Source organism: Muscardinus avellanarius (assembly GCF_963383645.1).
Source record: "Muscardinus avellanarius genome assembly, chromosome: 5".
Taxonomy (NCBI): domain Eukaryota; kingdom Metazoa; phylum Chordata; class Mammalia; order Rodentia; family Gliridae; genus Muscardinus; species Muscardinus avellanarius.
Genome location: NC_137790.1, coordinates 108138694 through 108153302, shown reverse-complemented (window position 1 = coordinate 108153302; position 14609 = coordinate 108138694). Strand labels below are relative to the sequence as shown.

The following is a 14609-nucleotide window of genomic DNA, read 5'->3' as shown; positions in this document are numbered from 1 at the left end:
AGAAAGTGACTGCACTAGGTACTGAGATACATCCATAAATAAGCAGAAAGAAGTAACTTTGTGCACAGGCCTCTGTGGCTGAAAGAAGACCTATGACTACCAGTCGGTCCCTCAACCCTTTCTGGCGCATGGCATGTGGACTCTTCATAGCGTGCTCTGTGTATGTGCTTGTAGCTGGGCCACATACACCACACCCTTTCACATCTCTCAGTCTCCATTTGTCCTTGCTTTGGACCAATGCCCTCCCCACATTTCTTTACCACATATTGTTGACTTAGCCTTCAGTTTTAGCACATTTCTAATTAAGAAAACTGTTCAAATGTAATCTTTACTGTATACACTGAGAGGTAATAAGATATTAATATTAAAGCTGAATTATTAAAAATTTAACTAATTCATATTTATTCTAATTTTAGGAGTTGACATTTAACAGTTACCTATTATGGAAATGCTATTTTTTCCAAAAATTTAGCTGGGAGTTTGCTTATGTTAATGAAGATCTATTTGAAACTAAAGATTATTTTGGCTAGAAAATTATATGAATAACAAATCCATGGCATATTCACATAATGGAATTTTACTCAGCCATAAAGAAGAACAAAATTATATAATTTGCAAGAAAGTGGATAGATCTAGAGATCTAGAGAATATTAAGCTAGGTGATATAAGCTAGTCTCAGAAAGTGAACCATGATATATTTTCTCTGATATGTGGAAGCTAGAGAAAAGTGGGAAAACAAAAGAGACATTAGGTAAATGAGGAGAAATTTCAAAATACAGTTGGAGAAGGTTGAAGGATAGCGGTGAGGGGGAGACTTGTTGAAGGAAACAGTTCAAGTAATACTGTGTACATATATGACATTATCAGTGTCAATCTCAATGATATGTACAGGGAAGGAAAGGGAGCAAGGTGAGATCCGGAGGGAAACACACGGAGTGCTGTGTAGATGTGTCTTTCTATCACTTTTATCCTCATTATGATGTATAATTACAACGCACCCATAAAAGTATATAAAATTATGCTATATACTTATAATATATAACCAAGCCGGGCATGGTGGCGCACACTTGTAATCCCCGCACTTGGGAGGCTGAGACAGGAGGATCGCGCAGGTTCGAAGCCAGCCTCAGCTGGCTTAAGAGACCCTGTTTCCAAATAAAATATAAAATAGGTCTGGGAGTGTAGCGCAGAGGTAGAAGGCCCCTGGGTTCCATCCCCAGTACCACCAAAACAAAATTTAAAAATATAATATATAGCCATACATAATATATAATCATATATTTCTTTGCTTATAAAAGTTAATTCTAACTTAAATGATTCATATTTTTTTAGCTAGGATATTTAGCATGCATTGCTTTCTATGATAATATATTTGTATAGAGATATTCTACCCAAAGTTTATGCTCAAGGAGAAGTAGTCAATGAATATATAAAATAAAGCCAATTTTGAAAATATATTATAATTGATATGTACATACTCAATATATAATCAGTACATCTTAATTAAAAATAGTAATTTACTTTTGAACATAAATAATTGAATTTCTTTTTTTTTTTTTTTGGTGGTACTGGGGATGGAACCCTGCTACCTCCAGGCTACACTCCCAGAGCTATTTTATATTTTATTTGGAAACAGGGTCTCAGCCTGGCTTCAAACCTACGCAATCCTCCTGTCTCCGCAGGGATTACAACCGTGTGCCACCATGCCCAGCTAAATAATTGAATTTAAATTATCATAATCTCAGGCGTATACATATAAACCATTTAGTCTATGTTAGCCCTCATCTAATGATTTTGTACTTTTCTTTGAATTTTATAAGAAGCCCCTTTTTGGTAACATGAGAAATTCAACAGTGTTAACACTCCCCTTATTCAATTCATAAGACAAGTGCAAGTCTCCAAAGTCTTCAATTCTGTGAAGATATAAAGTTACTTAAAAGTATTTTAACAAAATTCTAAATGAATGCTTAATACGTATCATATATTCAAATTCAACCGTGTTCACTAGAAAATGTGGCCTTTGGGTTCTGTCTACTGAGAAAGAGATTGTGGCTGCAGAAGAAAATTAAAATTTTATTTTCTAAGAGATACTCTTCAATTATAAATTAGTATAGCTCTTGTGCTCTTATTAATGCCTGTTACTAAACTAGGCACAGCTACTTACCATGGATGCATTTTTCCAGGAGTTCTACAAACTCTCCCTCTGCATGGCACAGATAGGATGGCTAAATAGCTAGATGAGATAAACTTCATTTTCCTTTTTAACAGATTGATTGTTTTCAAATACAAGTGCTCGTGATCAATGGGCAACTACCCACTGTCTCTATTTTGCAGCATTAGGATCCACTAAATGGTCAATGCAGGTAATGATTTGTATGACCCAGTTTCAGCTAAGGCAAAAGTGTTTCTAACAGCCATATTCTAGTTTTTTCTTGTGTGTCCGTTTTTAATGACTTTTATAATTTTATTCATGTAGAGATATTCTGAAAATACAACCTTGCATTTCTGTAATTTGACCACATTTTTGTCCTGTTTTTGCTTTCTGTTATGCTAGACCTTAGACAAACATATTTAAACGCTTTCCTTAAAAAGTGTGGTACTTGCTGGGCATGGTGGCATGTGTTTGTAATGCCAGCATTTGGGAGGCTGAGGCATGAGGATCATGGTTGGAGGACAGCCTCAGCTACTACTCAGTGAGGCCCTTTGCAACTCAGTGAGACCCTGTTTCAAAAAAAGAATTAAAAAATAGGGCTGGGGGTGTAGCTTGACAGTAGAATGTCCCTGGATTCCATCCCCAGTACCACAGAAAGAAAGAAAGAAAGAAAAAAAGAAAGAAAGAAAGAAAGAAAGAAAGAAAGAAAGAAAGAAAGAAAGAAAGAGAGAGAAAGGAAGGAAAATTAAAAGAAAGGAAGTGAGGTATTTGGAGGACGGCTATAAAGGAGTAATTACATTATATCTTTCTGATTTTTCCCTCTGAACAACAAATTCTTTTTTTTAAATTTTTTTTATTGGTGCATTATATTCATACAACTTATTGGGGTAAAAAACTTGTGTGTACAAACATGTACTCATCGCTGATTTAACCCCTACCCAAATCCCACCCCATTCCCTCCCCGTCCCTCCCTCCCTTGCTTGGCTTAGTGATTGACTTCGATATGTTTAAGTACATTGTGAGCTTTAGAGATTTTTCTCTTCCCCCCTCATTTCTCCTCCTTTAGGTTGTCTTGTTTGCTCCTCTTTTCTCCCTAACTCTCACATATTAGGGAAAGCATCTGATTTCTTATTTTTTGTGCCTGACTAATCTCACTTAGCATAATGTCCTCCAGTTCCATCCATTTCCCTGAAAATGATGTAATTGAGGTTTTTTTTGATGGCTGAGTAAAATTCCATTGTGTACATATCCCACAGTTTTGTAATCCATTCATCTGTTGATGGACATCTTGGCTGGTTCCATAGTTTGGCTATGGTGAATTGTGCAGCTATGAACATAGATACACATGCATTAGTTTGGTAGTTTGGTTTCTTTTCTTTTGGGTAGATACCCAACAGTGATATTGCTGGATCAAATGGTAGATTTGTTCCCATTCTTCTGAGGATTCTCCATACTGTTTTCCAAAGTGGTTGCACTAATTTGCAATCCCACCAACAATGTCTTAGAGTTCCCACTTTTCCACATTGAACAACAAATTCTATGGGAATTCTGAATTAAGATTGTACTTTTATCCAAAATGCAAGAATCTATTAAAGAGATGGCAAGATTGCTATCCTACTTGTTGTATCATTAAACCCAGTGGAATACCACAAGGCTTATACACAGTGGTCCATCTCTAAGACTGCCAGATATTCTTCCAATTTATCCAGTATAGCAAAAATAATTTGTCAAAATATATAAAGTGTATACATGAGATATCCAATAAAGCACTTTGGAATAAGACCTAGCACAGAGTTAGCATCATATAATTATTATTCTATATTTATTCATTTTAAGTTCTAGTGCTTATTCTGTGTTACTCTTATGGGTAACTTTATATATAACTTTTATCTAAATAGATTTTTTTGTGTGTGGGAGTAGATATGGAACCTAGGGGCATTCTACCTCCAAGCTACAACCCCAGCCCTATTTTTTATTCTTTATTTTGAAATAGGGTCTCACTGAGTTGCAAAGTAGCTGAAGCTGGCCACCAACCGTGATCTCTCATATCAGTCTCCCAAATGCTAGGATTACAAGCATGCACCACCACGCCCAGCTCCAAAATAGAAATTTTTAAAACATTGTACCTTTTGAATCTCAAAATTTGAATTGTCATCATTTTGTAACCAGCTACTGTTTTGTTGCTTTGAAATGGTTGCCTATTAGCAAAGTATTTTCATTCATGTTTTTATAAGAAAAATGACAGCAGAAGCCCTATGGGTTTGTTCTTTAGCATGGATGTTTTTCCTTGAGATTCTCTCCAAAGGGTTTGAATAGTTTCATAGCTGTTCATAAATATTATACATAGGATGTATTTATTTCTTCCAAACACTTGCTTCATACCTTTCCTCAGCATTCATGCTTCTGTCTTCAAGTACCTCTTCATCGTATTCAGAAAGTCATAAATGTATGATTGCCTGGAATGCCTTTATTATTTTTTTATTTTTTTTATTGGTGCACTGTATTCATACATCATAATGGGATAAAAAAAAACTTTTGTAGACATACATGCACACATTGCCCAGTTAGCCCCTACCCTATCCCCACCCTGTTCCCTCCCCATCCTTCCTTCCCATGCTTGACTTAGTGGTTGACATCTAGTGTTATAGCAATTTATCCAAAATTAACAATGATAATCTCACATAATAGTTTCATTTGTCTGATACCAAGCTTTTGATGACTTAAAGATAATATTTCAATATTTCTTTTTGCTTTCTTTCTTACCAGAGAATATTTTTTTCCTTTTTTTTAAGGTGAAACTATCATATATTTGTTTATTTATTTTTCAGAAAAAAATCTCTCCTAATATAGAATATGGACTCTAGATACCCAAAACAATCTTTATTAGAGTAGGCATACCTTCTGGCTTTATGAGTACAGTGTTGGACTAGGGAAGTGGCTCAGTGGTAAAACTTTTGTCTGACATGTGTAAGGTCCTCGGGTTGATCCCTGGCACTGCAAAAAAAAAAAAAAAAAAAAAAAAAGGAGATAAAAAATTAAAAGGTAATGCGTAATGCTGTGGCTTCTTCAGTGAAATGTAAAATCTAACTATACTCTTGTTTTATTTTTAAAAGCCACTGTTGGGATTATAGTGATTACTAAATGGGTGCTTTATAGTCAAAAAGACTTTAATTCATGTCTTAATTTTATCACAGATTACCTTTGTGATTTGGGCAAGTTTTTTAGCTTTTAAGATCATAATAAAAAATGATTAAATGAGATACCATATGTAAAGTGATTTTGTGTGTGTGTGTGTGTGTGTGTGTGTGTGTGTGTGTGTGTGTTTTGCCGGAGATTGAATTTAGGGACATGCTACCTTTGAGCTATACCCCCATCCCTATTTTGAAACAAGGTCTTGCCAGATTGATGAGAGCCTCCATAGCTGGTGAGGCTGTCCTCAAACCTGGATCCTGCCATCCTTTTGTCTCAGCATCCCAAGTATTGGGATTACAGATTTGCCCTGCAATGCCTGGCTGCAGAGTGATTTTTCATAGTGAAGTGAACATTGTAAGCATTCTATATATATGGAAAATGATGATGATTATTTATATCCTTTGGTTTATAGTAAGAGTAAGGACATATTTGAATAATAGCTATTTTTCAATGTTTTTTTAAGGAAAACAAGACAAGAAATGAACATATGGAAATTATTTGCATTCTGTCTTTAACTTTGAGCATAAATATCTTAAGACCACCTGGATTTTGTGTTACTTCAACCTATATGATTTGTCCTATGCTGGATACTATAAATATTAAGATGAATAAGACACTGGATTTGACTAATTGATGGTCAAAGTAGCAGAGACAAAGAGAGTTATTTAACAAAATTGCTCCAGTTACTACTAGAACATATATGTCCCGTCCCGCGGGGCAAGTAATTCGGGGGGCGAGGGGGACCCAATCTGTAAATAAAAATGGGCGAGAAAGAGAGACGAGACCAAGTAGTTAATCCTATCAAGGTCTGCTTTATTGGTGATAGGCAATCAGCTTATATGCAGAGTAAAAGAAGGAAGTAAGTCAGGAGGGGAGGGAGGCAACAGTGTTGTAAAAATTCTTGCGGTTATAGCTGCAGGCTCCTTCCTGGGACAGTTGATCTATATCGCTTCTCGAAAGGTCACGTAGGCCTCCAGGAGGTGTGCTTAGTATTTTTCCAGTCTGCCACAAATCTATATCACCTTAACATCAAAACGTGGCATATTATATATGATTGCAATATAATGATGGGGCTTCCCCTTCTTCAAATGTCTCCTGTATGCTATAGCACCATCCCCCAAATTTTAGAAGCCTTCTTTAATCCTTCTAACAATGTTTTAAAGTATGTATTATTTTTGCCATTTTCTACATGCCTAAACTGAGAGCCAAAACTCAAGAAACTTACCTAAGTTTACCTGGATAAATTTAATTTAAATTTTCTCATCCTTGCCTGACCAGCTAGCCACAGCCACAGTGTGGAAAAATTCAAGTCGCTTTTTTTTTTTTTTTTTTTTGGTACTGAGAATTAAATCCAGGAGTATTCTACCTCCAAGCCACACCTCCAGTTCTTTTATTTATTTATTTATTTTGTTTATTTGTTTGTTTGTTTATTTATTTATATTTTTTACTAATTTAAAATAGGATCTTGCTATGTTGGTAAAGGTCTCTCTAAGTTGCTGAGGCTAGTCCCAAACCTGAGATCCTTCTATTTCAGCTTCCTAAGTACTGGGATCATATCAAGTTGCTTTTGAGATATATAAAGTAGCTGCTACAGGCATCTTCCTTCGCTTTCTTGTTTGTTTGTTTGTTTGCTTGCTTGCTTGTTTGTTTATGGCACCACGGATTGAACCCAAGGGCATTCTACTCCCAGCTCCATTTTTAATTCTTTATTTTGAAACAAGGTCTCACTAAGTTGCAGAGGGCCTCACTAGGTAGCTGAGACTGGCCGCAAACCTGTGATCCTCCTGTCCTAGCCTCCCAAGTACTAGGATTACAAGCATACACCACCATGCCTGGCTCACTTTCTTGTTTTAGATGAATCAGGACATGTCTGATACTCCTGGGCGCACATCCTCGCCCTGCCTCCTGTCGGCTGTATGACCTCCTCAAGTTTCTTTAGATTCTGACAATTTCTTTTTCCATACCTGAGAAAAACAACAACACCTACCTCAAAGGGCTGTTGGGATATTTAAATTAATTCATTTATTATATTCTTGGAACAGTTTCTGGTGTATAGTAAGGTCCATATAAATGTTCAAAAATAAATATCAAGAAATACAGAGATAAATATGTTAACACACATAAATATGTTAACCCATCAACATTCTGTATTTTCCTACTCATTCCATTTGTGATCTTTGTATATAGAACAATTCTATTTTCACAATAAGTATTTACTTTTGGTATAAAAGAGCATAAACAGATTTAAATCAAATTTAAGTATTAATATAGTAGAATTCAGTACAGATTAATGTTTGATATGCATTAAGTCTGTTGGTCTTGTTTTTCTATAAACATAGACTTGCTTAAATTGTTTTTCCTTGGTCTTTCTTCATCATGTCTTGTTTGTGACAATCATGCTTCCAGCTCTTCTTGAGACATCAGGAACAAGGCTACTGTAATTTTAGTGACTATCATACACTTAGCTCATTTAAACTTATAACCTATTGTCTAAAAAGTTATATTTTTGGTCTGTGTTAAACAGTAGGCAACATCTTAGTAAAAGGAAAATGCTTATTTATGACCAGTTTTTATGATTTTTTAAAAGTACTCAACATTTTTTTCCTTTTCAGAAATGTATTTGTTAATGCAGGCATGATCAGTCCATATCTTTCACTGGAAAGATTAATGATACAATTAATTAGTATGAGGGAGGTGCTATTTTAAGCAATCTGGCTTTGCTGTGGAAACCATTTTTAAAATTAATATTCTGTTTATGACCACTATATTAATGTTTTATTTCTTCTTAAAATCAATGCACATTTATATATTATAATTCATAGTCCATTCATACAAAAATAGTCATTGTTTTTCTCTTTTAAAAATTCTAATTATATGTCTATAGTTTTTAAAATGTGATATTTAACTGTTGCATTTATAAGTAGTTTTGTGATATCATGAGTACAGCTTTATTTATGCTCTAGAGATTAATATAACCAGGAAGATGCATTTTTAATGTTCTAGAGATTACTAGAGCCAGGAAAATGCATTTTTTAGTGTGTTAGGTTTTATGGAGTTAAAGTGCTAATGTATCAACTGTACAACAGAACTTGGCTCTTGTTTAACCCCATCATGATGGGAAAAGGATGAGCAGTAAGAATACTAAGAAAAGAATAAAATACCCTGGATAAATTTATAATTAGTCATTATCACCTTAAAAGTCAAATACATTACTAATTCAAAAGATGTTGAAAGTTTTACATAATGCTTAATGATTCTTGATCTCAAATTTAAAAAAGTTTTACATAATGCTTAATGATTCTTGATCTTAAAACTCATTTATGTTATGTTCACCATATTCTGGTTTTTATTTAAATCTTACTTTGTTATTTCATTCAATTTGTTTTACAAGCAAAATCAAATATTTCTTGCAGTCAAAAGCCAATTTTAGCATAATTTGTCCTCTATAAAGTCAACTTTCAAAGTCAACAGGTTTAACATTTTATTCTTGTCCAGTATACCAAGATACTATAACTAAATGCCCTTCCCCACCTTGTTTTCCAGGTTCTCAGTGGAACAGGAAATTGACTTAAAAGACATTTTGAAGGCTCTTGGAATAACTGAAATTTTCGTAAAAAATGCAAATTTGACAGCTCTGACTGGTAAGAAGTAAATACTATTTTTTAAAAATGTTATCCTATAAAAGCTTTTAAAAGTAAGGGATGAACCTCAGTGAGATGAGATGTAGCTCAGTGGCAAAGCTCTTGCCTGGAAAGTGCACCGCCCTGGGTTCAATCCCCAGTCCAAAAAGACCAAAAAAAAAAAAAAATACCCCATTAAATCTTCTATTTAATATGAAATTCTATAGTAAAATATAGTTATCCTTGCCAAATATATCTAGCAAAAAGCATACTTAGCTTCTACAAGCAAAACTACAAATATGGCCATGCCATTATGTTTGTGTTATCTGGTCTATGCCTTCTTATCTTTGATGGTAGATTGTACTTTCCAGATTCGTCTTATACATTTTTAGCCACCTTTCCATCTGTGCAATGCCTTGTACAGTAGATGATCAATACATGTGTTGATCGACTAGCTCAGTATGTCCTATTGCAATGAATCATAAAAGAAAGAAAGAAGGAAGAGAAGATAAATGAGTGCCCCCTGGTATGAGAACTGGCCAAAGATTCTTTTTAAAGAATAATGAATACCCAGTGACAGGATGTAACCTTTTTTCGAAGTCTTCAATGAAAAAGAGTGGTTTTGAAGAATAGCTTCAAAGTATACAAGCACATGGAGGTATTGAGTAAGTATTCTAAATACCCCAAGGGAACAAGACAAGTTGAATTATTTGATACTGGTAAGTTAATTTGTTCAGAGGGAAAAATCATAAAATAGCAATAACATTAAAGCATTTATAACGTATAAAATACTTTTGGGTGTATTTGGAAATGTTTAACTTTTAGAAACTTTTTATTTGAAAAAAGACAACAATGAGATTAAAGCTTAGATTATTTTCTATCATTTCTATGGAAGAGAGAATTATATTAAGATAAAAGAACTTGTAAGTCTTCTTTATATGCCATTCTATTGAGCCCTCTTCAATAGAGAGCACCGAGGTGACAGAAGTTTCTTAGCAGTTCATGTGTTACAGGGGAAATTTGCTTCCTTCTCCAGAAACAACAGCCTGTAGAAATTGAAGTTGAAAGAACTCCAGCTCCTAAACCTGGATTGAATTCAGAAAAATAGATGCCTCACTTCTGAAATTGCTTATATTTGCACATGTGCATGTGTGTATCTGAGTGTGTGTGTGCATGTGCACACACATCCACACTCTTATGAGCACACACACACAAAAGAGAAAAATAGGAAGGGAAGGAAAGAGGGAGGAATAGAAGGGGTCATAGCTTTTAAGAAATTCTCGAGGAGCCTGCAATCAAAAAATTCCTTGTCCTCGCAGATTCGAGATTGTACAGACTATTTTCTAAACAGTACTCAGCTTCTAGCAACGAGTTGATACTGATGCATTTGGTACTACTGCCCCTACCTCAGTCACAGGATTTTCAGCCCCAAGCAGTAATAGAGCTTTTCTAAGTGTCTACTATATAAATGTTTCTGTCTACCTTAAGAAAAATGAGTTTTCTCTGAGTGAATGTTTTCATGGCTCATATTCAAGTTCCTAGGGCTCTAAACTCCTCACTGGGATTGTCAAAAAGGCAGGACTGGTGGAGATTTAAAAGGTCATATGGTACCTTTGTACCTGAGTCACAAGTATATTCATAGTTGAAGCATAGCACAATATAAAGTTTTACTGCTCTCTTCCTTAGGGATTGGAAAACTCTGTCTTGCCATACTAGCAGAATTCCAACGGGATAATTACACGGTCCTTTTTTTTTTTTTTAACATGGCTCTCTTTTCAGTTTGATTAGTGATTCCTCACTGTCTCGCCCAAACATACAAGCAGTTATTTTACACAAATACAATATCTTCTGCCTGGCTGTCCTGGGGGAGTAGCACTGCAATAGCAAATCAATTATTGCGGTCAGTGTAGCTTATAACTTCTGACATATCTGGAAGGTTTATAAGGTAGTATTTAATTGCCTTTACTACACACAGAGAGAATAGAAGATAAATATGCAATATGAATACAGATGGTTTGGAGATTGAAATAATACTAGGATCTTGCAGAGAATTCATATACTCTTTATGCAAAATGTCTTTTCATTTAATCAAAGCTTGACAAGATCGACTCCTCAGTGACCTATTCACAGAAGCATTTCTGGTACAGGGCACAGGGCTTATACAGAGATGGCACAGAGTGAATGTTTACAGGAAGATAAAACGGATGTAGAGAAGAAGGGAAGATTTCTTTGTGGCTTAGCTTATACCTTACATTTCTTGGAATATTTGTCTTTCTTAAAATATCAGTTAGAAATCCAGTATTTGCCTTTTTATTATTTTATTTTTTGGTACTAGAGATTGAATTCAGAGTTATTATACCTCTGAGCTTTCTGAGCTATACCCCCAGCCTTATTTATTTATTTATTTATTTTTATTTTTATTTTTTGTGATACTGGGGATTTAATCCAGAGGTATTCTAGCTCCAAGCTACACCCCAAGTCCTATTTTATTCTTGTTTCAAAACAGGGTCTCCCTACCTCCTGAGTCTGTCCTCAAACCTGTGATCCTCTTGTCTCAGCCTCCCAAGCTTTAGGATTACAGGCATGCGGCACCACAGCTGACTCATTTATTTTTTTTAAACTGGGTCTTGCTAAGTTGCTGAGGTATGTGCCACCACGCCCAGTTCTGTATTTGACATTTTTAACCACCATACAATTAAGTTCTTTAGGATCATAATGAATGAACTAAAACAAACCTTTCAAGATTTCAGTGGAAATTCTTTGATTCTTAAATTATTAGTTCTGCTGGAGTATCAGAAGCTATAGCATGCTAACCAACCCTACTCATACATCCTTCCTGTCTCTCGCTCTTTCTCTAATTTTGGAATAATTGACTCAAAAACTGTCTAATGTAAAATTAGTTCTTCCACTTCGTCTAAATTCAGGAGCATTTATCTCGGCATCACGTATTTGGACATCATATGTTTTACCTTTCATGATTAGTATCTTTTTTTAAGAAAAAATTTATACTGGAGAGTATACCCAGTGGCATTCTACCTGTCTATACCCCCAGCCCTATTTTATTTTTTATTTTGAAACAGGGTCTCACTAAGTTGCTGAGGGTCTCACTTAAATTTTTCAGACTGGCCTGGAACCTGGAATCCTCCTGTCTCAGCTTCCCAAGTATTGGGATTATAAGAATGTGCCAACACGCCCGGCTTAGTATTCTTTTTACATGGCTAGGGTTTTTGTTGTTGTTGTTGTTGTTGTTGTTGTTGTTGTTGTTGTTGTTGTTGTTTTTGCCTCTCCAGATAACCTGAAAGCCAAATAACATGAAAATATAATTCTTAATAGTCCTCACAGATAACCAGGAAAATTATTTGCATGTGTTTGATTTCTACTTTCTACTTCCCTGAGAATTTCATGGTATGGAAGACACGTAACATTAACTGTCTTCTATGCCAGGTCTGTTTCTTTCATTAAACCACTGCTGGCCAGGTATCATGCCTGAGCTAAAGGCGTATGAAGGAAGGACTTAGGAAAGAAAGACCTATCAGCTGAATTTCATGAAGTGGAAATGTGTTCTTAGAACTGTGGTTCTCAACAAAGATAATGTGTCCCCCACACACACATACACACACTCCCAGAGAATAGCTGAGACCTTTCTGGTTTTCACAATGAGAGACACTGCTGCTATCCAGTGGGTAGAGAGATGTTTCGAAATAACATCAACAGTACAGGTCCCCACAACAAAGAATTGCTCAGCCCCAAATGTCAACAGTGAAGAGGCTGAGCATCCCTCTACTAGAGAAAAGATATTGGAAATAGAGAAGAAAAAAGCCAAGTGGCAAATGGAAGCATTTGGACCAAAAGTCAGAGGAGAGTACATGTGTGTGTATAGGCTTTTAGATGCACAGCACATTTTTGATCAGTGTTTTAGAAAGCAATAACAGCAATTGCCTCTAGAAAATGAGTCCTTTAGATGAGAGAGGAGTTACTTCATATAACCACTCTGTGCTGTTTGGAATTTTATCATGTACATGTATTACTTTTCTCAATTTAAGTTATTACCTAAAATCTAGGGAAAACTTTTTAAAAATTACATTAAAAGCAGAATTAATCGGTAAATTTGAAAGCACCCAGAGAACAGTTCAGTTCTATTATGACACTGTCACATTCTTAAACTGTGTCATGAAAATTTTATCTTTCTTCAAAAATAGCAAATGTGATTTAGCAGTGAGGAAAAGAAAAAAAAATACTGCTTCACCTTCTCTTCTGGAGAAACCAAGTGACTTGAGAGTCTTTGCTAAGACCTTGGGTCTGCTCTTTTGTTTTTCATCCATTGTGTGTGTGTGTGTGTGTGTGTGTGTGTGTGTGTGTGTGCATGTGTGTTACTGGAGATCAAATCATTCTACCTCTGAGCTACATCCACAGCCTTATTAGCCTTATTTATTTTTTTACTTATTTATTAATTTATTAATTAATTTATTTTGGTGGTATTGGGGTTCCTGGAAACCCTTCTTCCTCCAGGCTACAATTCAGAACCTATTTTTATGTTTCTTTTTTTTTTCATTTCAAGGCTAAACTTTTATTATATTTTAGACAACATAAATATTGTGAAAATACTTAATAATCACAATAAATATTTACATACATTACAAGAGTAAAGGTATAAGAAAAATATAGGTCACTAATTATCTAAATATATAGCTGTTAACAATCATTACAAATACTAAACTATTCTTTTTTTATTTTTTTATTGGTGCACTGTATTCATACATCATAGTGGGATACAAACTTTTGTAGACATACATGCACACATCGCCCAGTCAGCCCCCACCCAATCCCCACCCCATTCCCTCCCCATCCCTCCCTCCCATGCTTGGCTTAGTGGTTGACATCTAGTATTATAGCAATTTATCCAAAATTAAAAATGATAATCTCACATAACAGTTTCATTTGTCTGATACCAAGCTTTTGATGACTTAAAGATAACATTTCAATATTTCTTTTTGCTTTCTTACCAGAGAATATTGTTTTTCTATTTTTTTAGGTGAAACTATCATATATTTATATATTTATTTTTCAGAAAAAAAAATCTATCCTAATATGGAATATGGACTCTAGATACCCAAAACGATCTTGAAAAAGAACAAAGCTAGAAGATATATATTTTCTGATTTCAGACCATATAAAGCTACAATAATTGAAACAGTGTAGTACTATTCTAAAGGCAGATATATAAACCATTGGAGTTAAATAAAAGCCTAGAGCTAAATTCTTCCCTATATTGTCAAATTATTTTTGACAAGGTTTCCACGAACATTTGGTGGTGGAAATAATAATCTTTTAACTAAATATTGTTGAAAAATAATAATTACATGGAAAAGAATAAAATTGGACCCTTACCTAATCCCATATACAAATATTAACTCAAAATAGATAAAAGACCTAAATATAAATCTTAAGACTATAAACTTTTAGAAGAAAATCTGGGTCATAAAACCTCACAACTTTGAAATTGGCAGTGATTTCTTGGATATGATTTCAATGGCACAGGCAACAGAAGAGTATACAAACTCCCTAAAAAATAAAAAAATATATTGTATATCCAAAGACAATGTAAACAGAGTTAACAGTTACTAATAGAATGGGATAAAATATTT

At 34.7% G+C, this 14609-nt stretch overlaps 1 protein-coding gene across 1 annotated transcript in view; it reads left to right on the top strand.

Annotated features, from left to right (window-relative positions):
* SERPINI1 (serpin family I member 1) overlaps positions 1-14609 on the top strand; it is a gene marked incomplete at both ends in the record, with an annotated part of 36357 nt that overhangs the window by 5805 nt on the left and 15943 nt on the right. The window contains 2 exons of the mRNA XM_080696578.1: positions 6258-6309; positions 8888-8985. Of these exons, the coding sequence (XP_080552704.1) occupies positions 6258-6309; positions 8888-8985 (150 nt within the window). The remainder of the gene's footprint in view (positions 1-6257; positions 6310-8887; positions 8986-14609) is intronic.